A 24,240-nucleotide genomic window follows, 5' to 3' on the forward strand; every position below is an offset into this window, starting at 1 on the left:
AACGGTTAGCAAGTACGAGCTATTAAAAATCAGTGTTGAGGGGGAATATTGACAAATATTCAACACAATTTTTTAATAGAATTATCTAGAATTTGAAAGAATTGTCTAATGCCACAGTAATATCTATACATTATGTGGTTGATTTTCACCTACATATTTTGTGGCTAATACTGTATTGGTCGCCGACATATTTATAGTATAAATAGGTGTGTTAGTGTCTCTGCATTAGGGTGGCGAGTAAAGAAAAAAAAAAGAGAGCAGTTCAAGTTGTATAATTAATTGTATTAAGGTTAACTAATAAAAAATAAGTTTATTTTCATTAATGAGTGTTTGGTTACCTATTTTTTATCTCATGTTTTATTTTTTTATTTTAAAAGACAGAATTTTAATTGTTCGGTTAGATATATTTTGTTTGCATTTTATAGCTGAAAAATATATTTTCATAAAACCAGAGAATCTCTCATTTTTGGAAAAACATTTTTTTCCAACAGTAAATAGCAGATAACCAAATGGATCCTAAATCGTTATTTTTCAACACAATAGAACGAAAAATCAGAATAGTGAAGAAAAACTATGAAATTAAGTTGTAGATATTTTATGACTTATAAAGAATAAATCTGTTAAAACAAATCTTTTTAACAAAGGCTTAAAGCATTGTTTGGCTCTTCACTTATCTAAAATTTGTGTATTTAGATCATGTCCTATTATTTGGTCATATTAGACCCTTGATTTATCCAATTAGATAAAATCTAACCCCTATTGGATGGATAGTTAACTGTGTTGGAATCCGTTAATGATGTGACCACAGTCACCAATAAAAAAATGACACATGACACCTAACAAAAAAAAAAATCTAATTTTCACTTAGATCAAATAATACGGAAACTAGTAAATTTACTAACACAGTTTTTTTTTTGAAATAAATTACTAACACATTAAAAATCTAAAAACTGGAAAATTTACTTCAACTCCATTCATCTTCTGCATACGATTCCTTTAACTATCTCCTCTAATTCGTTCTTATGATTCCAAGGACTACGAAGTATTTCCCAACCCACAATCAACTCATATGATTTTCTTCCATCTAATTTCAAGGTTTCTCAGTTATTTAAACACTCCCTGGGTTAGTAAGTTTACTCCCTTGGACTGGATCCGAGAAGGCCGCCAGAGTCCACCACCGCCTTCCTTAGTCTCGAGACAGTCACCAAGAACCACCATTCACCGTTAATCAATAGATCTGGAATGTTTCCTAGACCTTAAACGAAAAAAGAAGAAGATAAGAATAGATGAAAGACCGAAAATTAAAAAGAAGAAATGAAAAAAAAACTCACCGTCGTCGCTTCCATACCGAGGGAAGGAGTTCATCATCGTCACCGTCGCCGAAGGGAAGGAAAACGCCGGAATCTGTGGAAGAAGATGGAGGTCGAGAAGAAGGAAGCTGACGAAGAAGGGCAACAACCGTGGAAGGAGGAGCTAAATGCTATAGAAATATTTCTAATTTTTATAATAAAAAATATTAAAAGAGAATATTAATATATATATTAATATAATTAAAATATTAGGAGCTGCATTTTTCATTTGAAGAGGAACTAAATTAGTAATTAGTTTTTTTTTTTTGTTGGTACCTTATTATTTGATCTAAGTGGAAATTAGATTTTTATTGGGTACCACGTGTCATTTTTTCATTGATGACTATTACCACGTTATTAACAGATTTCAATACAATTAATTCTCTATCCAATATAAATAAGATTTTATTTAATTGGATAAATCAATAATCTAATATGATCAGATAATAAATACATAAAATTTTGATATGCTAAAGGTCAAACAATGTTTTATACCTTTTAATAAATATTAGAATCGAATTTATACTATTTCATATATTAAAATTACAATTTAAACTTCTTAAAACATATTAAAATCAAATTTGATATATATACTACTCGTTTCAACTAGCAAATTGGAGAATTTGATAACATTGTTGGTCTATTAGGTAGAAGGTAGCAGGTGGCCACAACCACATGGTTGTAATTAGCAACATGCCACGTTATGACATTAATCTGCCACGACTACATGCTTTGCATGCATGACAACTCGTAACTCCTCCTCTATATAAACACACACTACAATATTCCTTTCACAAATTACAAATCAGAAGAAGATGGATCGGCCTCAGGTTCCCGGAGCCACAACTCCCGCCAGCATCAACATCCTCGAAACCGCAACTGCCGCCGTTCAGCCCTTCGGCCCTATCCACAAAATCCACCAGCACCTCTGCGCGTAAGAGAAGAAACTCTCAATTCAATTTCATTCTATAAAAAAATTACTCACCAGAATGTTATGTCAGTGCAGATTCCATTTCTACGGATCAGACATAAGCCGTCAAATAGAAGCCCACCACTACTGCGGCCACCAGAACGAGGAAATGCGGCAGTGTTTAATATACGACAGTCCAGAATCCGACGGTAGACTAATCGGGGTCGAGTATATAATCTCAGAAAATCTGTTTCTGGGATTGGATGATGAGGAAAAAAGGCTATGGCATTCACATGAGTTTGAGGTCAAAAGTGGGGTGCTTTTCATGCCGGGGGTCCCTGGGCCTATACAGAGGCAGGATCTTGAAAAAGTGGCTAAAACTTATGGGAAGACTTTTCATTTCTGGCAGGTGGATAAGGGGGATGCTTTGCCTCTGGGGCTGCCGCAGCTGATGCTGTCGGTGACTAGGGCTGGGCAGCTTTATGAGGGGCTTGTGCGGGATGTGGAGAAGAGGTATGGGGTGTGTTTTGAAGAAGAGAGGAAGAAGAGGGAGTATATGGAAGGGCCTGAGCTGGGGGTTCATCCGATGGCTGATGGGGCTGGGAAGGGGTTGAAAACGGTGGTTAGAGAGGTTAATTGTAAGCCTTTGGATACTGTTCCTAGGGTCTTTGTTTGATATGGAGAGAGATTGTGTGCTATATATATGTATATGTTGGCTTTGTAATATGTATATGTATGATATTGTAAGGCTTTGTTTGTTACTATCTCTACTTATCCGAGCTAATTACTTGGGACTCTGTAAATATTGCACTTTCCTAACTAAAATTTCATTGCACATTGTTTCAAAAAAAAAAAAAAAAAAATTTCATTGCACATAAAAATGCCTTTTCTTTATTTTCAGATATAAAAGGTATAACTATAAACAGATTTGATGAATCCCAGATGATTAAATTTGATCATTGGATTTAGAATGGGAGTCCTCAATTTATAATATTGGACATGTGTACGGTAGTTCTGTTCGATAATTAAAAATAGCATGTAATTCTGTTCAATAATTAAAATAGCACTTTTTTTATAATAATTATGAGTTTATATTATATGTTAAAATATAGATATATGATTTTCTAATATGGAGAATTATATTATTAAGGTTTAAGGGGGTGTTTATTCGAATTTAAGAGAATTTAGAAGTAGAAATTTGAAACATTTAGAAGTGGAGATTTGAAATATTTAAGGTTTAAGGGGCGTTTGGTTGTTTTTTTATATATTCATTTTTTTTTTTGTATTTTGATTTTTATTTTTAAAGAGAGAAGAGAGAGAAATAAAAATGATGAGGGCATCTTTCCTCTAAACCTGAATCTGGAGCTACGAGACGGAACACGAGAGAATTTATCGAAGGAAGGCGAGAGCAACGACAACCAACAGAGCACGCGGAGCATACCTATGTATACCTAATAAGACGCGAAGCGTGCTAAGTCCTGTTTTCGAAGGAGTGTTCAGGGACGCGGGACGTCCCATCACTACAAGAAAATTGGTTTTTGGCAACAACGTTAAGCAACAATAAGAATTGTTGTTGCTAAAAACGAGCTTTGGTAATGAGCACATTACAGTCGTTGCCGAAGACTGTTACTATAAATTTCTTCCCCAACTCCTTCCAAAATTTTGGCGCGATAAGGACGGACTAATTTTCTAATTATGTTTGGCAATGAAGCGTTGTTGCGGTAAATGGAATCATGTACAATAACAAAAATAAATCGTTACTGTAAATAATATCATTTACAGAAACACAATTACGTTGTTGCTGTAGATGAAAATTTTATAGCAACGACATATCTGTTGTTGCGTTAAAAATATTAATATTGGCTACGGTATGTTTTGTACCTAAAACAAATATCTAGACTAATTAAAAAAATTAAAAAAAAAATAATTTAATCTATAGCTACAATATTATCGTGGTCAAAATATATATTTTTTGTAACGGGAATTTATATATTGTTATTGAAAATTTGTTGCCACAGATTTTCTCAATATTCCCTTCAAGAACTCCCTCCAAAATTTTCGTTTGGCGCTATAATGAAAAAAATTAATCAATTTTTGCAACAAATTATTTGTTATTATAAATGGGTTAATTTACAGCAACAACCCCTTCTTGTTGTATTAAAATTATATTTTTTGGCTTCAACATCTTTTGTTTCAAAAAAGTATTATTAACCTAATTTAAAAAATAAATAGATTAATATAATATATAATAATCAAAAAAGTTGTCTTGGGATTATGTAAAAGGGAAATCTTGACAATAGACTCTCATCCAAACTTCTATTATTTCGATTACCAGCTCATCTGGACATTGGCGGTGACCTATCTCCCACGACCTCTCAACTTCGGCGCTGAGATACCTAATCTTCCAACTCTGAACAGCAACGGTGACCTATATCTGCCACCACCTCTCAACGCTGGCGCTGAGATACCTGGTCTTCCACCTCCGAACGGCCACGGTGACCACCTCTGTACCACCTCCTCTGTATGGCAAAGCAAGTTTTCAGCCTTTTCAATTGACTAACTTGAAATTTCTTAACAAAGTTCAGGAACATATTAAACTCTAAATTGACGGTTTCTTCAATTTCTGCTTCTTCAACTTCACAACAAACAGGAATGACTGAAGCGGAACCCTAGATCGCCTTGGTCTTTGTTCTAAAGTTTCCATTCATATATTTTTGTAAGTATTCTTTCAAATTCAGCCTTAAGTTGTTTAATACGCCTCAAACCTGCTTGTAGTTCATATTTTTCTTATTTCATGTTAAGAATCCTGCCCTAGGAATTTCGATGCCTGATATCTCTTAAGTCATGTTTCTTTATCGATTGAGTTTGGATGTTATATTTATCATGCACTTATTTTTTTGAGTTGTGCTGTATAGGCTTCGAATTTGGTTGTCACCGAGCTATTATATTTAGTTTACAGTTTGTTAAACATTTTAAAAAGCTGGAACCTGTTATTCTTGTTAGAGATAAGATGTGAATGTTCTAAAATTCAAGACTATTCACTGAAATTTGCTAAAGTGTATTTATGAGACTTGTTGCAAATCTTGTCTAGGTTGATTTAATAATAGAAATCATTATGGGCAGGCTGGTAAGGGTGATTAATAGGAGTATGAGTTCAAAGCTAATTGATTTGCTGTGGATTTGGCTAATTTTTGCTTCATACATATTGAATAATCTCAATATTACTTTTAAACTTGTCCTGTTATTTATTCTTGTGGTGTTCATGTAGAGGAAGTATTGTTGCTATTTTAATCAAATTGTCTTAATGATGCATAAATTGAAGCTTTCGCCTAATTTTGTTAGAGAAGGGAGCAGCATGCTAAGTTGAAACTCTTCTCAAATCTTATTGCTGCAAGTCTTCTTGAGGATTTGCAGAAATTGAAGACGAAAAATGCTCAGGTATGTAATATATTTATTTCCTTGATTTAGTCCTTTTGATCATTGTACAAATTTCACCCTTTCAATGAGATCTCTGGCCATAGTTTCATAGCTCAATATAATGGCTTGTAATATGGATAATAATAACTGGGATAAGGTTCAAAAATACCTCTAACGTTGACAGTTAGGATGAATTTTACCCCTAACGTCTAAAATGGTGCAATTTTGTCCCTAACGTTGATATCTAAGATAATTTTACCCTTAACGTTGATAAATTGGATCAATTTGATAAACACAATAGCAACTGATCATCTAGCGACTATGAAAAACAAAATTGATATTCATCAATGAAAAATGCTTTTGCTGGTCCTACTAATATTTTTCATGCATTCATTGCTCTAACAGCATAGGAGATTAGTTATGAATGGTGGTGAAGTAACTTTTAAATAGTTGGATCCTTTTTTTACTCTTTATCAATGTTCAATGTTGTTACAAGTATAGAATATTAACTTTGCCCCTAAATTTGGCTTTCAGTGTGACTACTCAAAGTTAACATCAAATATTAATTTAGACAGCAACCTTATATTTCTATCAAATTATTCTAAAAAAGTGAGTGACTTGTATCTAATTCATTATTTGGAGCTAACTTGAATCAAATTGTCAAATCGAATGAATAATTAAAACTTAAGATTACTTTGAATTTATCAGTCAAATTGACCCATTATCATATATGGTCACTATGATAGATGGTTAACTTTGCTTTTAAATTTGGCTTTGAGTTTGAATTCGACCCAAAATCAACTTTACATATCAATTCAGTTTATATATTTGACATTTTTTTTTATCAAATTAGTCAAAAAGTGACATGTATCAGTATATTGTTGGTGGGTTTATATGTCCAATTCTGACATTGACACGTGCTATTTGGTGGGGATTAATGTGACCCAAAATGTCATGTTGTTTTAATTACTACATATATTGACAATTCCTATGGTTCGGCTAAAAAGCTAAAGAAGATGCTCGATATACCAGGAATTCATTGATAAGAGCCTATAGATATGCCATAAACCAGCATATTCGTACTATGCTTTCCTACCTTGTGTTAGAGGCAACTTATACTACAAAAAAAAATGAAAAATGACAGCCATGCATGAAAATGCATTGCAAGGTTGAGAGCAGAGAAAGCTATAGAGACAGGCTCCTGCAAACAAAGCAATGAGTCAAGAGGCGGAATAACCGAACCCGAATTCCATATACACTCTTAAAGGGCCATTTACGATGACATTTGAGTCAATTTGAAAAATTGATCTATTTTGTCAACCTTAAGGATAAAATTGCTCTCTAGTTGCCAACTTTAAGGGTAAAATTGCATCATTTTAGACGTTACGGGTAAAATTACTTCTAACTGTCAATTTTTGGAGTATTTTTGAACCTTATCTCATAATAACTAATGATTAGTGTCTGTTTCATATTGCTTATGAAATCGATGAGAAAATTCATATTAAATTCTGTTATTTGTGTGTTTTACTAACTTCAATTGTTAAGTAAGCACTATTACTAATCATGTTGCAATATATATAAGACAAAATGTAAAACTAGTGAAGTTACTTTTGGATCAAATATTTATAGTATAGTTTAATGAACAAAATTTTGGTGGCTTGCCTTTGTTAAAAAATATAAATGACATGTTCCTGAGGCTAAACATTATGCTCAATTAATTTGATTATTTTAGTTTAATGCTTTAATTCTAACACTATATGGATGCTGAACTTTTCTTTCCATTTGTTTTTGGTGTAGTACAATTGTAATCTCCAATTCAATTGCGTAGCAACATAGTGAAATTATACTTTTCCACTTTGTTTTTCATAATGGTTTGGGAGTGTTTTTTTTTTTGGAGAATAAATGAAGGTTAATTGAATATTTTACTTTCATTAACCTCGAAACCTTAACCTCCAAATTTGGGGTTAACGAGACTAATGTAAATTTTTTAACTAATTTACACTTTCAATTCCATAAACTCCCAAACAATGTTAAATTCTATAACCTCTATTTCCATCATTTTCCCTCCATTCCATTACCTCCATTAACTTCCATTAGCCCTCGCCTCTATTAACCCTCCAACTCCAAAACATATACAACTTAAAACAGTTCGTCTTTTTTCACTTAGGCAGATAATTAGCTCAGATGCTTAGTGATAATTTACATGCCTATCAGCAACATATAATTAATTTATAGTAGTTAAAGTAATGAACTTGTTATTCACTGTCTTTCTAAATCCTATTGGCATTTTTTGGTACCAGAGATGGCTATAAGGAAGATGTTTGCCTCTGTTGAAGAAGATGATGATAAAGCTTTATTTTCTTCATAGCCAGCAAAAGTTTTAATTCACCATCTCTTATTAGGTATGTTGTGCTATTAATTTTGTTTAAGGTTTATTTATTTCAATTTTATTTTGTTATGTTCTTTGCTTTTGTAACCACTTCATGTTAAAAAAAACTAGTAATATTAGTTTGATTGAAGAATATCATCAATTTTCAAACAAGCAACGCGTTAGTGGTTTGACAACCAGTACACTAGTGTTACTAGTTGCCAACCAGTTTCAAATTGGTTAGACTAGTTGTTTTCAAACCAATAACATGTTACTAGTTTGAAAACTAGTAAAATACTACTGCTTTGAAAAGCAGTAATAAAAACGGTAAACACAAATTTAAGTCGGTAAGAAAATAGGGAATCAAATGTCAAAAACTAACCAAGCATATAAACTTAAAACAACATATAATGGTGCAAAATACAATGCTCACTATATCTAAACAGTGAGCTTAAAAACTTGTTGTTAGTAATTATATTTCAATCTAAAGAGTTTTAAAATAATATAAATTTTTTTCTCTACTTGATGATGAAGGAAAATAGAAAATATTCAATGGATAAAGAATGGATGAAACTAAAAGATCGAGGTGGTGAAGATTATCTAAAAGGGGTAGACAACTTTTTAGATTTTGCATTCACCAATTCTGAAGAATCTGAGAGCATCATTGAATCTACGATTAGATGCCCTTGTAGTAGCTGTGCGAATGTGTACTATAAAATCAGAACTGAAGTTCGATTTGATTTGTTGAAGAATGGATTTTTGCAAAGCTACAATTTATGGGATAAACATGGTGAGAAACATATCGAACTATGTTCTGAAAGTGAGGGTACTTCTAATGGCAATGATTTTGATGATGAAGACATGCTTGATATGCTAGAAGTTGGATGTGGTGTTGCTGGAATGGAATTGCCTAGAACCAATCAAAGGGATAACATTGATGGTCATGATGAGGAAGTTGAGGAACCTTCGGAAGAAGCTGCTCGATTCTATCGCCTTATAGGGGACTACAAAGCGCCATTGGTTGTGGATGGATCAAAAGTATCCAAGTTGGTTTACATTATGAAATTGTTGCATCTTAAGTGTTTAAACCATTGGACTGACACCTCATTCACCCAATTGTTGAAATTTCAGAATGAGATTCTAGGATGCAACTTGCCAAATTCTTATGATGCATGTCGCAAAATTATTAGTGATTTGGGTCTTGATTATATTAAAATCAATGCTTGTCCGATTGATTGTATTATATATTGGCGTGAACATGCTAATGCACAAGAGTGTCCAAAATGTCACACTCCTAGATGGAAGACAAAGGGAAAAAATGTACCGCATAAGGTTCTACGATACTTTCCTATAAAACCTAGATTGCAAAGGTTGTTTATGTCAACCAAGACTGCAAAAGAAATGCGTTGGCATAAAGAGGAAAGGATCGATGATGATGTAATGAGACACCCGGCTGATTCATTTTCATGGAAGTCATTTGATAAGGAATTCAAATCATTTGCAGATGATCCTAGAAATGTAAGACTTGGGTTAGCTACAGATGGCTTCCAACCCTTTAATAATTTTGGGGGTTCATGTCATAGTATTTGGCCCGTAGTTCTTGCTCCTTATAATTTGCCTCCATGGATGTGCATGAAACCTCCTTATCTTTTTTTGTCTTTACTTATTGATGGACCTAATTTTCCAGGAATGGATTTGGATGTCTATTTGCAGCCTTTAATAGAGGAATTGAAAGAGCTATGGGAGGTTGGTGCTGAAACATATGATGCATACACTAAACAGAATTTTGTCATGCGTGCAAGCATTTTATGGACAATAAGTCATTTTCCGGCTTATGCGGACTTTTCTGGGTGGAGTACAAAAGGATCTTTTGCTTGCCCTTCATGTCATAGTGAACCTCCATCACATCCAATTAAAAATAGGACATCTTATGCAAGGCATAGGCGTTGGTTACCAAAGAATCATAGATGGAGAAAACTACAAAAAGCCTTTGATAAAACTGTTGAAAAGGGGACAGCTCCTCTTCCATTGTCGGGTGATGATATATTGATGCAATGTAGCCAATTTACTCAGGTTCCATTTGGCAAGGCCGGTACCAAAAGGAAGTGGGATGAGATGAATAGTTTGTATGGATGGAGAAAAATGAGCATTTTTTTTTAGTTGCCTTATTGGAGCAAGTTGAAATTGCTTTATAACCTAGATGTTATGCATATAGAAAAGAACGTTTCTGAGAACATCATAGGGACATTGATGAATATAAAAGGTAAGACTAAGGATAACTTAAAATCTCGATTGGATTTAGTAAAAATGGATATAAGGCAAGATCTCCATCCAATTGTTGATAAAGATAAAGTGCGTATACCTACGACATGTTATACATTGAGAGGTGATGAGAAAGCTGCATTTTGTGAGGTGTTTCAAAATTTAAAAACTCCTGATGGGTATTGTTTCAACATCTCTCGTTGTGTAAAAGATAATGGTCGAAAGATGTCATGCATGAAAAGCCATGACCACCATGTATTCATGGAACAACTTCTTCCAATTGCTGTTCATGGGCTCCTTCCAAAAAGTGTTAGTGATCCGTTGATTGAATTAAGCTCATTCTTCCGAAACTTGTGCTCAAAGAACTTGACCATGAAGGATCTTGATGCTCTTGAAGAGCAAATTCCTTACACATTATGCAAACTGGAAATGATTTTTCCACCATCCTTCTTCACTGTCATGTTACACTTAGTTATTCATTTAGCAGCAGAAGCGAAGATTGCAGGTCCTGTAAGATACCGTTGGATGTATCCTATAGAGAGGTATGCAAAATGCCTACATTAATCTTTTGCTGCTATATTCAATTAGTACTTACTTTTGTTTCATTTCCTAACTATAAGCTTTTATACATTAGGTACTTGCGTACTTTGAAAGGTTATGTTCGCAACAAAACATACCCTGAAGGTTCAATTGCAAGGGGTTACTTGGCCGATGAATGTCTGACTTTTTGTTCTAGGTATATGGATGATATGACCACTAAGTTTAATCGTCAATCTCGAAATGATGATGGTGATAATGAGGTATCTAGTATAAGTAAGTTGGCCAATTTTAGTCCGAATGGTCGTGCTTTAGGGAAGCCTACTCCTTATCATCTCAGCTCGGAGGAATTTGAACAAGTTCACTTGTATTCCCTCCATAATTGTGATGAGCTCATAGAACTTGTTAAGTAAGTTCTACTTAATTCTCTGCTAGGAGCAATTAATTTATTAGACAATATTTTATTTCTTAATTATTTCATATGGACTGAAATATTAGGGAGCACAAAGAGATACTTGCTACTGAAAATCCATCCGTTAGGAATGTAGAAAGGAGGCATAAAGCTGAATTTTCAGAATGGGTTCGCGATCGTGTATGTCATTTACTTAGTTATCCGATTTCTATGAATTTTATTGTTTTTTGTCTATAATAATGTTTTGATCATGTTTGATATGCATAGGTGGAGCTTATGTATAAAGAAGGATCAGTTAATGAAGACTTATATTATTTAGTTTGTGGTCCTTTACGCAGTGTTAGGCGTTATAGTGGATATATTGTGAATGGGTTTAGGTTTCACACCCTTGATCGACAAGAAAGTAGAAAAACTCAGAACAGTGGTGTCATGGTTCGAGGGGATGATGAGTTAGATAAAGAGTATTATGGTGTCCTTACAGATGTTTTTGAGCTACAATATCCTGGTGGACATCATGTGTTTGTTTTTAAGTGTGATTGGTATGATGTTCAACATCGGGGCAGAGGGTATAAAGTGGATGAATACGGAATAACTAGTGTATATACAAAATCATCTTTAGCTACATATGAGCCATTTGTATTAGAGTCACAAGTGGAACAAGTGTTCTATGTGCCTAAACCAAGAGACACCAACTGGCTGGTTGTGATAAAGACAGAGCCTCGAGACTTATATAAGATACCTGAAATTAACATTGATGAAAATGTGGTAGATCAAACTGATGTTGAAGCAATGCAACAAGAAAATTATAGGGGTTTCAATCCAATGTCAACACAATCAGGGCATCTAGATAATATTTGTTTGGCTACAAATCATTTTACAGTGGAAAGAGGAGCTGATGTTGTCAAATGGGTTAGCAAAGAATTGGAGAATATCAAACAACAAAAGCAGAAGAAGAAAAAAAAGAAAAGTAATGATTCTGATTGTTTTATTGTTGATGATGATGTTATAGTATAAAGTTTGTATTTCATGTTGCTCATGTATTTCTTTTTGTGATCTCAAGTTTTTTAAGTAATTTAGTTCTAAAGGGCTATTTGAACTAAAGTGTCTCTATTGTGATTTTGTGGGGTGATTTTGATTTAATATTCACATCTTTTTCTTTTTATAGTTTTCCTTATTCCAAACATATTCCTCATAAGATATGTTGGTAACTCTATTTTATTTATTCTTGTGGTAAGTAATTATAAGGCACACTAACATGTTCTAATAATGAATTGATTGGTAATTATAAGGCACACTAACATGTTCTAATAAAGAATCCCATTGGAGGTGGAACAAGAAATCTTGCAAAATCTATCCCAAAAAAATTACCTCAGACAATAAGGAATCCCATTGGAGGTGGAATAAGAAATCTTGCAAATTCTATCAATAATGGTTCACCTCAGATAGCACAGGATCCCATTAGAGGTGGAACAAGAAATGTTATAAACCCTATCAACAATATTGATTCAGCTCAGGTAACATGTAATCCCATTGGGGAAGGTGATGTTGATATGGATGCTAGTTCTAATACTCACAGTCCTGCATATGAAGAAAATGCATATGATGATCTAGTGCCACCAATAAATGATTCAGGTAAAATGTCTTATATATTGTCTATGCATACTTGGGGAAAGAAAATAAAAATTTAAATTATAATTACTATATGCTTATATGGTAATAAATGAATAAATTAGATGAAACAAGCACATTCATAACAAATTTTAACTTTCCAATTGAAATGTCTAATGGTTTTAATTTCTAATTATTATCACAATAAATTAAATAAAACAACCAAATTCATAACAGCATATAAATGTGATATATGTCATCCAAGTGGATGGTTAGGTGTGGCATGCCTCTTATTGTAACATGTCCAACTAAACTTAGTGGGCTAGGTGTCATCACATAAATTTGCATGTGACATGTTCAACTAAACTTAGTGGGCTAGGTGTCTTTATAGTATTTACATGTGATATGTCCAACTAAACTTAGTGGCCTAGGTGTCATTATACATGATTGCATAGGAAGATGATATGGTTCATATAAATATTTGTAACTCCTATTTGAAAACTCACTGCCAAGTTTCAAGTTTTTTATTGAACTGATTATTGGGTTTCTAATTTTAAGTTATTAATGGAAATAGTCAATATATAAGAGATCGATATAACTAGAAAGCATTTTTAGTGAAACTAGAAATTAGCATGTGTGGAAGAAATAGAACATAGTATTAGTTATGGTAATGGATTAATGGTAGACATTATTTTGCATGTACTGCTGTTAATTTATTGCACCAATATATGCCTCTTTACACATGTATTATGTTCCATACTGATTTTGGGGGTGGCAATGTTATAATATGTATCACTTCATGTTTGCTAACCTATTTATTTAATGGTACATAAGGGGGAAATAAACGAAAATATACAAACAAGCTTGCTAGTAGACTTCAATCAGTTCTAACTGCTCATGAAGCAGCAGATCCAACTCATAATGAAGATGATGTCATAGAAGAAAATCCACCTCGAAAGGTCAGAACGAAGTATATTCATGAAAATAGGCCAACAAGAGATGGAACCCAACAAAATGATCTTAATAGTAGTCAATGTGAGTAAAATATCATCTGTTTATTTTTTCTTTTATTTTTTAAAAATAGTTTGTAGCTTGCTTCAAATCATTCTTATACTGGTATAATTATAGCCTCTGCTACGAGTGAAAAAAGGAAAAGGGGCCAGAAGGGTAAGTATAGAAGCTTAGCACTTGAAAAGAAGATTTTGGTTGGTCAATGTAAGCTTGACATTGAGATACCGGACTTCGTTCTCCAAGCTGAGGGGGAAAATGCCAGAGACATGGTCAATTTTTGTGGTTATGTTGTGAGGACAACTGGTGTAATGGATGCTAGAGATTGGCCTGAAGTCTTTGCTAAATATGGCCCAGCAATGTGGTTGCAAGTAAAGGTATATTTTATATATTAATCCAACTTAAAACATTAACATTTTAGATTTTCCAAGATTTTTCTTAATCAAATGGTTTAACTTCCTTAAAATAACCAGAACAAGTTTGACATTAAAGATTCAAGTACACAACTCTTTCGACTTCAAGCTTTTGCAACCGATGCAATGCAACGTTTGTACCGATTCTGGAAGTCTCGCTTGCATGCTTATTACAAAGAATGTGGTGATACATATGAGGAGCGCCTAAATTGTCCTCCTTCTGATTTTTCACCTGCTAATTGGAGAGCTTGTTGTGCCACTTTTAATTCAGAGAAGTTCAAGGTACGCTTTCGATAACAATATAACGAAAATAATCTATATAAATAATAGTATCATATGATCTTCTTGAGGAAATATTTTAAATTAGATCAGAAGGGTTGCTAAACTTGAAAGGTCATTTAGATAAAGAACTAATAGCTTATTGACCATTTCTTACTCTACAAATGCAGCAACGAAGTGAAAGAAATAGCAAGAATCGAAAATCAGAGAAGTGGTATAAGCATACCACAGGGAACTTGTCTTTTCCCGAGGTTGAGCATATATTGGTAAGATGTCATAGCGTAGTTAGTAAAATATACAGTTTTTCATAAATAAAATTTTACTAATTCAAGATTGTGATGGATTTAGACTAAAGAAAATAATGGTGTACTTCCTTCTGCGGATGTCGTGTGGTTGGCTGAACATACACGAACAAATAGTCAAAGAGTACTACAGTGGGTTAATGACAACCGCTCTAAGAAAATACATGTAAGTAAATTTTTCTCATGAACTTTCTTAATGTATCATAAGGAAGTACAATATAATCTTAAGCATATACTTTTTTTGTAGGAACAACTCCATCAACTTGTGCAAGACAAGGACAAAGAATCAGAAGGGGATCAAACTCGTCCTCAGACACAAGAAGAAATGTTGCTTCATGTTCTTGGCCCAAAATCTGGATACACTAGAGGCAAAGGAAGTGCTTATGGAGGTTCCGCTAAAGCAAGATTACAGCAAGAACAACAACAAAACTTGCGTAAACAACAAGATCAGATTACCCATCTACAAAGTGAGCTAGAAGCAAATAAGAAGGCAATGGATGAATATAAAGCAGAACAAGCATCTATTATTGCAGATATGGAGAGGCGTCATAAAGCAGAACAAACATCCATTATGGCAGATATGGAGAAACGGCTTATGCAGATGATACAAAGTCAATCTAGGTATAAAGCAAAACTTCAAATACTTTTTATTTGCACAATTAGTTACTGTTCTATTATGCAAAAAGGTAATACTATGAAACCAATAATTTTATTAGTTCCGAACCAGTATCTAACTTATTTTTAAAAAAAATATCATTATAAACTATGACTAGGTTTAGACCTAAAAAATATGAGACTAATATTGAGTTGCGGATGTTCTTGTCTTTAGGCTCTATTTTTTTGCTTTATTGCCTTTATTTGTTGGATGTCTTAGTGATTCTAGAACTGATCTCTATCTCTATTCAAATGCTTCTTATCTCCAATTAGATGTTTCTTGAAATGCAAATGTTTCTTGAAATGCAAGTGGATGAGTATTGTTTCTTGTGGGTTGGAATGATTTGTGATGGAAAGATTTTTATTTTTTATGAATTATAAGGCCACTTGTATGTGTTGTTAGGTAATGTCAGGTGCATTAGAAGTGTGCTGTAGCTGATGGTTATATTTTCATTAGCTTTAACTTCTCCTATATGTTAAACAGTTAAGTATCTTTGTGGACAAATTGCTTGATAACTTTCTTTGATTTGAAATGCAAACACAAGCATGGTATAATTGATGATTTTATTTTCATTGGCTTTAGATTTAAGAGATTGAACAGTTAAGAGACCTAGGCAAAAAATACTACTTAAGTATGACACAGAGAAGTGTGGTAGCTTTTCATTTTTTCCTTTGTGATTACACTTTTTAGATTTGTTTTCTTATTGCATATATGTTACTAGCTTCTCATTTGTTTTTAAATTATTTTTAATATTCTTCCAAATAATAGTAGAATCAGTTTATTTCTTCTTGTGTTATTTCAGTTTATCCAGTTAAGTTTCAATTATATTAATTCATATATGGCTTACTCTTTACCTTTTATTTTCTTTTCACAACTCAGGTCAAACTTTGATGCTAATGATTATGATGATATTGATCAGGATTGAGAAGTCAAAGCATAAGAAAGGAATGGGTAGTTTTGAAATATAGCCAATTTTTGTATAGCTAATGTATAGCTATAATTTTGTCAAATATCTTTTTGTCATCTTTATAATTTTTTTTTACTATGTGAAGATGATACATTAAATTAGTTTTGATGTAGTTAAGAATGATGGGCTATGCATATGTAAATCGTGAATATTGCTTTAGAAATTAATTATGGCTACTATAAGTAGCTTTCTATTTAATACTTGTGTTAGATTAATAATTAAATCTATTTTATTAGACAGAATTTCAAATTCGTAATTAAAATTTATTTATAAATTAAATATAATTATAAATGGAAACAATTTTTATTGTTGCAGAAACAATTATTTTGACAACAAAAAATTTGTTGGGAACATTGACATTAACAATGAAAATATTGTTGCGAAATAGGAAGATATATAGTAACATTAAATGCTGTTGTCAAACAACAAGATATATGGCCACATAAATGTTGTTGCAAAACATCAACATATATAGCCACGCCACCGTTGTTACGAAATATCAACATATATAGCAACATAGATGTTGTTTCTGAAGTTGAATTTCATTCTCGCTGCATTTTCGAAAATTTAGCAATCTTTTGCAACAACAGTGGTTGTTGCGAAATAGGAAGATATATAGTAACAATAAATATTGTTGCCAAACAGCAAGATATATGGCCACATAAACGTTGTTGCAAAACATCAACATATATAGCCACGCCACTGTTGTTACTAAATATCAACATATATAGCAACAAATATGTTGTTGCAGAAGATGAATTTCATTCTTTGTATATTTTTGAAAATTTAGCAACGACAAATCTTTTGCAACAACTATAGTTGTTGCAAAATAATTATCTTTTGCAACAACGGAAAGTTGTTGCAAAATAATTAACTTTTGCAACAACGGAAAGTTGTTGCATATACCTTTAGTAACGAAACCTGACACCATAGACGCAGGTTGTTACCAAATAAGCAATTTTGTTGCTAAACATATTTTTCGCAAAAGCTTACCCTGTTGCCAAAAAGCAAATTTCTAGTAGTGCATCAAGTGCGCGGAGCGTAGAGTAGAGGCAATAGACAGAGCGAAGAAAACCTAGGAGGTTAACCATGCGGGGCGTACCACCATGGACGCCACGCGTACCTCCCACCACTTCGAGTCTCTAGGTCCAGAAGGTCAAGGACGCGGGGCGTGATACTTATGGGCGTCACGTGTATCTCCACCTTTGCAAGTCTCCCAGGAGCAGTAAGTCAAGTACGCGGGGCGTGGAACCTGGGGCACAGGGCGTACTCTGCTGGAAGGATGCTTCTCTTCCAAGTTCTTACCAATATGGGACCATTACTATTGGTGTTTATTTACTATTTTTCCATCAACCCCTTATTACTAAACTACCATGGACTCTTTCCTTTCCTATTCTACCCTTATACATATGTTTTGCCAAAAACCCTATTCATGGACTTTTAGTCTTTTTTTCTTCTTATTTGGGAGAGTATTTAAACTCTCTTCTTTTTAATGTTTAAGAACATTTTGATGAATTAAAACTAAAGAGCCTCCATTGGAGCTTGGATTTTCAATCCTTGGGTTTACTCAACCTTCTAGTTTGAGCTAGAGAAGATTGCACTCTTTGTTGATTTACGATTAAAACCTCCAGTCGATTTCAATCTACATCAGTTGGTATCAGAGCCGAGTCGTTTTCCTTCTCGGAGACTTCTTCTCGGAAATGGTTCAACCACGTCTCACAAACGAAGCCACCGGATCCACGGAACAAAGAGTTGAGGCGTTAGAAGGCAACGTGAAGCATCTAACGGAGTGTCTAAGAACGTTCGAGGAAAGGTATGACACGAGTACCCGAGAGATTTTTCTTGCCCTTGAAGAACTAAAGATCGGACACCGCAACACTCAAGCTCTACTAACCGGAGAACCTCACCGGCGGCAAGAAGAGCACCCCCGACTTCAACTTGAGCGACAACCCACTCCACCTCCTAGGAGGAATCATGCACCACAACTACCAATGGGCCCTAGGGTTCAAGAGGTAAGACGAAACAATCTCGTAGTCATTAGAAATGTGGATAGTGATGGGGATTTATTTGATGACTATGATATCCCTATGATTGCTAGAAATATGGAGATTAGGATGAATGATGATGTTTTGAATGATAGGCATAGGAATGACATGCATGTGAATGATGTTGTTGGTCCCGCGCATGTGCGTGCCGGGAATATAGATGTTGTGCATGATAATGTTGTAGGTCACTATGCCATTTTCCCTTTCACATGACACAAGATACATGACAGACATTTGTTTTCATGTCGTCTGAATATTTTTCGTGACAGTATTTTAACTGTATGTCATCTGAAAGCGAAATAAAAAATGCGCTCGATTCTCAGATGACATTACGATTACATAATCCTGTCATCCAAAGAAAACGCGCGTTTTCGTTAAATTTCACTTACTCAACAGATGACACTTCTAATAAATGAATGTCATTGTTTGTCGAAAACAAAAAAGCGGCAAATGAAATTTCACTTATGCGGTTAATCCCCAAATTTTAGGCGCACTTGTTTTGACTGAAATATCAGCTGATATATAAACCCTCTCTCTAATCCCAAACCCCAGTTTAGGTTACGCAAGAGCTTCATCCCTCTCATCCCTCTCTATCGCCATTGCTGATTTGAACATGCAATCACTGGGTGAGCTATAAACACGGTACTGGTAAGTATCTATTGATATTCATTGTTCCTCACTAGTACAGAAATGCTCACTTGTGTCGCACCTCTTGTGTCGCGCCTGAAGAGAATGCGACACAACAGAGAAACTAGTGTCGCACGTTCTTTAAACGCGACACAACTAAGTATTCTGTGTCATCACTTGTGTCACGCTTGAAGAGCGTGCGTCACAAATGAGTTACTTCTTGTATCGCCTGTCTTTCAGTGCGACACAAGAGTAAGCTTGTGATGCGCTTTTACTGAAGCGACACAAGAAATGTTTGATCTTTGTGACGCGTTTTTACAAAAGCGACACAAGTAGTGTGTTATCTTTGTGTCGCTCCTTTATAAAGTGCGACACAACTAATACGAACTACTATTTGAATATAAATATTTTCTCTTCATATTTTTTTTTCTTAGTTTCTACATATATCTTAAAAAACTAAAAAATTACAAAAATAATGAAAATTAAATATCATGTATATATATATATAAACTTAAAAACTTATCCCATATAAATTAATTAAAAATAAAATGAACTAAAATGTAAACATAAAGGCTCGAACCTCTAACCTGTAGAAACATGAGCTAATATCTTAACCATTTGAGCCATTTGTATTTCTTGTCAACCACTCACTGATTGGAAAGTTATCCCAATAAATTAATTAAAAATAAAACGAACTAAAATGTAAATACAGAGGTTCTTTAAACGCGATACAACTAAGTATTCTGTGTCATCACTTGTGTCACGCTTGAAGAGCGTGCGTCACAAATGAGTTACTTCTTGTATCGCCTGTCTTTCAGTGCGACACAAGAGTAAGCTTGTGATGCGCTTTTACTGAAGCGACACAAGAAATGTTTGATCTTTGTGACGCGTTTTTACAAAAGCGATACAAGTAGTGTGTTATCTTTGTGTCGCTCCTTTATAAAGTGCGACACAACTAATACGAACTACTATTTGAATATAAATATTTTCTCTTCATATTTTTTTTTCTTAGTTTCTACATATATCTTAAAAAACTAAAAAATTACAAAAATAATGAAAATTAAATATCATGTATATATATATATAAACTTAAAAACTTATCCCATATAAATTAATTAAAAATAAAATGAATTAATATGTAAATATAGAGGCTCGAACCTCTAACTTGTAGAAACATGAGCTAATATCTTAACCATTTGAGCCATTTATATTTCTTATCAATCACTCACTGATTGAAAAGTTATCCCAATAAATTAATTAAAAATAACATGAGCTAATATCTTAACCATTTGAGCCATTTGTATTTCTTATCAATCACTGATTGAAAAGTTATCCCAATAAATTAATTAAAAATAAAACGAACTAAAATGTAAATACAGAGGTTCAAACCTCTAACCTGTCTAAACTTATCTAATGTCTTAACCATCGGAACCATTGTATTTCTTGTCAATCATTTACTAATTATAATAAATATAAAACGTTTAAATATAAGATTTTACCTAATTAATAAAATCTTATCGTATGCTTTCTCTGCTTCCTTATTTCTAGGTTTTCTTTTCTCCACCCCGTCAACTCCATAGCCGCCCAGCTCCACCTTGCACACTGCCATCTCCACCTTGCACCGCCACCTCGCACACCGCCGGTCATTCCGCTTCTCAAGGCGCCGGAAACAAGGAGTGGCTTCTCCACCGCCGTCTCCACCTCTTCTGCACAAGATAGGTTTTGTTATTTTCCCCAATATTACTTACCATCTACTCTTTGATTCTTTCTCTCCATGATAATGCTATGGTTATTGTTAGGATAATAATTTATGTTAACTTTGTGGGTGATAATTGATGTTTTCTGTTGCTTTTCTTTCCTTGATTTGAGCTATGCGATAGTTTCTTGCAATTCCTTAATTTGATGCCTCGATTTGCAGATGAAATTTTCAAGAAGAAATTTGGATAGTTTTACTAGGCTTTGAGTTAATCAGTCAATCTTCTTATAGCCCAGTTATAGAATAGACTGTAAAAATGTAGAATAACAGAGATAATGTCGAATAACAAAGATCTCTGACATTTCAATAAAGCCAATCAGCTCTATTTGCTCAATTTTCTCTTCTTAACCTTTGCAAAAACTTTACCTTCCCATTTTCTAAGGGAGGAAATTATAATACTGGCCAAATTAGTAGCCTATTTATCCATTTAAAAATACAGTGCATATTTCATTATAAATTAATTTCACATATAAATCTCTTTGAACTTGTTAGTTTTGTGTTTTTGAAGTTAGCAATTTGAAAAATCTATATTTGAAATTAGTTTTGGATATTTTATGCTTCACAAGAAATCCAGAGTGGAGTTTCATCCTCTTGGTGTCATTGGTGTCGTAGTGTCTTGGAACTATCCTTTCCACAATATTTTTAATCCAATGCTAGCAGCGGTCTTTTCAGGAAACAGTATTGTGATCAAGGTATTGCCTTCTGTATTTATTTAAATTTCATACCTTGTAATTTATGTACAACGGATGAAGGTGCATAAGCATATATTAGTAGAGTTAGCTGTTTGTCAGATTTCAGTATCTAGGAGGTTAATATATGCCATTATGTATCCATGTTACCATGGTTAGATTAGATGTATGTGCACATGTCTTTTCTATGATTTTGAGGGCCTTTCTCTCGCTCTCTCAATCTTTTTCTGGCGATCTGTATCCAAGTTGGTCAGGATGTTTCTACTTTCGAATAATCCAAGCTGCACTTGCTGCAGTAGGAGCTCCAGAAAATCTGGTTGACATAATAACAGGGTATGTTGTTTCAGACATTGCGCTAAAAATGTTCATATTTATCTAATGAGCTAAAACCAATGTTTCCAACAGATTTGCTGAAACGGGAGAAGCACTTGTCTCTTCAGCTGATAAAATCATATTTGTTGGATCACCTGGTGTGGGTAAAGTGGTATGAATTTCCTTACTAGATTTGCATGTCCATTTTTTACATGCTTTTTGAGCAGCATTGTCATTTATCTAGTTAATTTCTTCTATTTCAAGAAGTTGGAATAAAATTAAGACACTGTCAGATGCCAGTAATATTTTTTCCCAGTAGATGCCAGATAACTCTTTTCCTTAATTCCTTGTTCTTTAAAGCATTTTTCAATTGGTAGTGTGGATATCTGCTCAAAAGTGATAATCAGCAGGGAACTGTACATGTTTTGAATGTGATGGAAATAGTTCTCCTTAAAGCCCTTGTATACTATTCTTTCTTGCAATTGTTGTAGCCATCTTATGCTTAAGTTTCTACATTGCTCACTGGATGAAGTTTTTAACTTATCGTAGATAATGAGAAATGCTGCCAACACACTTGTACCTGTTACACTTGAGCTTGGTGGAAAAGATGCATTCATTGTGTGTGAAGATGTGGACGTGCCTCAAGTATGAACTGGTTGTGCTTGCTCTGTCTTCATGTTGACTCGAATGTTTCTTTTGGACCCACTCATTGTTCTACCCCATGTAGGTCGCACAAATTGCTGTGAGGGCTGCTCTTCAATCAAGTGGGCAGAACTGTGCTAGAGCTGAGAGATTTTATGTTCATAAAGACGTACATTCTTCTTTTGTCAGTGAAATTACCAAGATTGTAAAATCTATTTCAGCTGTAAGTGCTTGTTATTTTTTATGTTCGGAACCCTTCTGATGAATTCAACATTGTCTCTATAGTTTTACTTAACGATCTTTTGACTCTTATGTCCATGTTCCTTTTTGCACATAAAACAAGGACCGATTTCCTATATTGATTGACACTTAGCTGTATATGTCTGTGCCTTCATGGGGACATGAATCCATGATATGTATTGCCAGTTGTCAAGTCCAACACTAAAATGACATTATAACTTGTAAATTTAGCAAGAGCAATGAAATAATAGAAGATGCTGATGAACTTTGGTCGGCTTCTGAATAAGAAGGTAAGAGTTGCAATTTTTTTCATTCTAGTCCTTCGTGTTTTTCCCTAAGTTAATTTGCTACTATAATACATTGATATTTTATGTTTACTTTCTTTGAAGGATTTTGCAACAAAATCAATGGCATATTCCGAGGAGGAGATTAATGATGTTTGAGATATTTGGGCCGATTATTTTGGAGTCGAAATCACAAGTCTCTAGATATTTGCATTAGTCTTTTTGTGGAAGTTGTTAGTGTTTGTTTATCTTCCTAGTATATTTGGCTACAAACTTGAATATGACAAGTAGGTAGATATTTGTTTAAGTGTTTTTGTGGAAGTTGTTATTGTTTATTCATAGCTTCCTAGGTTTTTTGGCTAAAACTTGAATATGACAAGTTGTGATTATATTTTGAATATTTATGTATATGCAATGTGGTACTAGTTTTATGTGTAGGTTCTATAAATTAAAAGATTTTATGCTATGCTGGAAAGTTTTCTAAATTTTTTTTTTTCAAAATATCAATATTTTGTGTCGCGCGTGAGGAAGGAGCGACACAAAATGTACCAGAATAAACGGGGAGCTTGTGTCGCGCATCTTTGGAGCGCGTCACAAGAATGATCATATGTTGTGTCGCGCATTCTAAAAGCGCGTTACAAGAGTTAGCGCTCTATTGTATCGCGCGCATGAGAAGTGCGACACAATAGATACGTATCTTGTGTCGCTCTCAAGAGCGATGCAAACTTCTTGCGTCGCAACCCTGTTGTGTCGCATAAAAGTGCGACACACCAACCTGAAAAAGTGCGACACAAGTGAAGATTTCTGTACTAGTGCCTTACTCTCTCTTTTCCTCATCCGATTTACTTTTGTGTATGTCGATTTCATGTCACGACCCAACCCAGGCCATGACCGGCGCATAAATTAAATTAACTTTAATCTATGCTAGCCTTGATTCTGACTAATAGAAATTCTAAAATTTTCTAACAGAATATCAACTCGTCTCAATTACATCAATAAACTTTAAAAGAATTAAAAGTGTCTAAACCTCAATAATCAAAATTCTCTAACAGATAAAATAAAGCTAAATCCTTAAGCAGTCTCCTTCAACAACAATCCAAGGGTTACCTCACGAACATGGACCTTAATCTGAAAAAGAAATATTCAACGTGGTATGAG

General features: G+C 33.9%; 2 protein-coding genes across 7 annotated transcripts; both read left to right on the plus strand.

Moving 5' to 3' along the window:
* Positions 1-2,130: 2,130 nt before the first annotated feature.
* On the plus strand, positions 2,131-3,023 carry LOC136223579 (oil body-associated protein 1B-like). Its single transcript, XM_066011665.1, has 2 exons — positions 2,131-2,283; positions 2,356-3,023. The coding sequence occupies exons 1-2, from the start codon at positions 2,165-2,167 to the stop codon at positions 2,933-2,935; spliced, it is 699 nt and encodes a 232-aa protein (XP_065867737.1). The 5' UTR covers positions 2,131-2,164; the 3' UTR covers positions 2,936-3,023.
* A 17,640-nt stretch (positions 3,024-20,663) lies between these two features.
* Positions 20,664-23,507, plus strand: LOC136223025 (aldehyde dehydrogenase 22A1-like). Of its 6 annotated transcripts, none has more exons than XR_010685791.1 (6): positions 20,666-21,937; positions 22,010-22,088; positions 22,466-22,561; positions 22,644-22,781; positions 22,985-23,088; positions 23,188-23,507. XR_010685791.1 is itself a non-coding variant. In XM_066010806.1 (6 exons), exons 1-5 carry the CDS (start codon positions 21,732-21,734, stop codon positions 23,039-23,041), a joined length of 531 nt encoding a protein of 176 aa, XP_065866878.1. In that variant the 5' UTR covers positions 20,666-21,731; the 3' UTR covers positions 23,042-23,088; positions 23,188-23,507. The 6 variants fall into 6 exon arrangements, 3 of the variants coding, with proteins under 3 accessions (XP_065866878.1, XP_065866877.1, XP_065866876.1); XM_066010806.1 differs by having other exon boundaries at positions 23,030-23,088; XR_010685790.1 differs by having other exon boundaries at positions 20,667-20,878; positions 21,482-21,937; positions 22,644-23,088.
* Positions 23,508-24,240: the final 733 nt, after the last annotated feature.

The sequence above is a fragment of the Euphorbia lathyris genome, chromosome 3 (assembly GCF_963576675.1).
Source record: "Euphorbia lathyris chromosome 3, ddEupLath1.1, whole genome shotgun sequence".
In the NCBI taxonomy this organism is placed as follows: domain Eukaryota; kingdom Viridiplantae; phylum Streptophyta; class Magnoliopsida; order Malpighiales; family Euphorbiaceae; genus Euphorbia; species Euphorbia lathyris.

Coding starts and splice junctions, on each gene's coding strand:
- LOC136223025 (XM_066010804.1), top strand. CDS start 21,732: ATGCCATTATGTATCCATGTTACCATGGTTAGATTAGATGTATGTGCA. Junction 21,938..22,009: donor CTGGTTGACATAATAACAGG/GTATGTTGTTTC, acceptor TGTTTCCAACAG/ATTTGCTGAAACGGGAGAAG. Junction 22,562..22,643: donor AAGATGTGGACGTGCCTCAA/GTATGAACTGGT, acceptor TACCCCATGTAG/GTCGCACAAATTGCTGTGAG.
- LOC136223579 (XM_066011665.1), top strand. CDS start 2,165: ATGGATCGGCCTCAGGTTCCCGGAGCCACAACTCCCGCCAGCATCAAC. Junction 2,284..2,355: donor ATCCACCAGCACCTCTGCGC/GTAAGAGAAGAA, acceptor ATGTCAGTGCAG/ATTCCATTTCTACGGATCAG.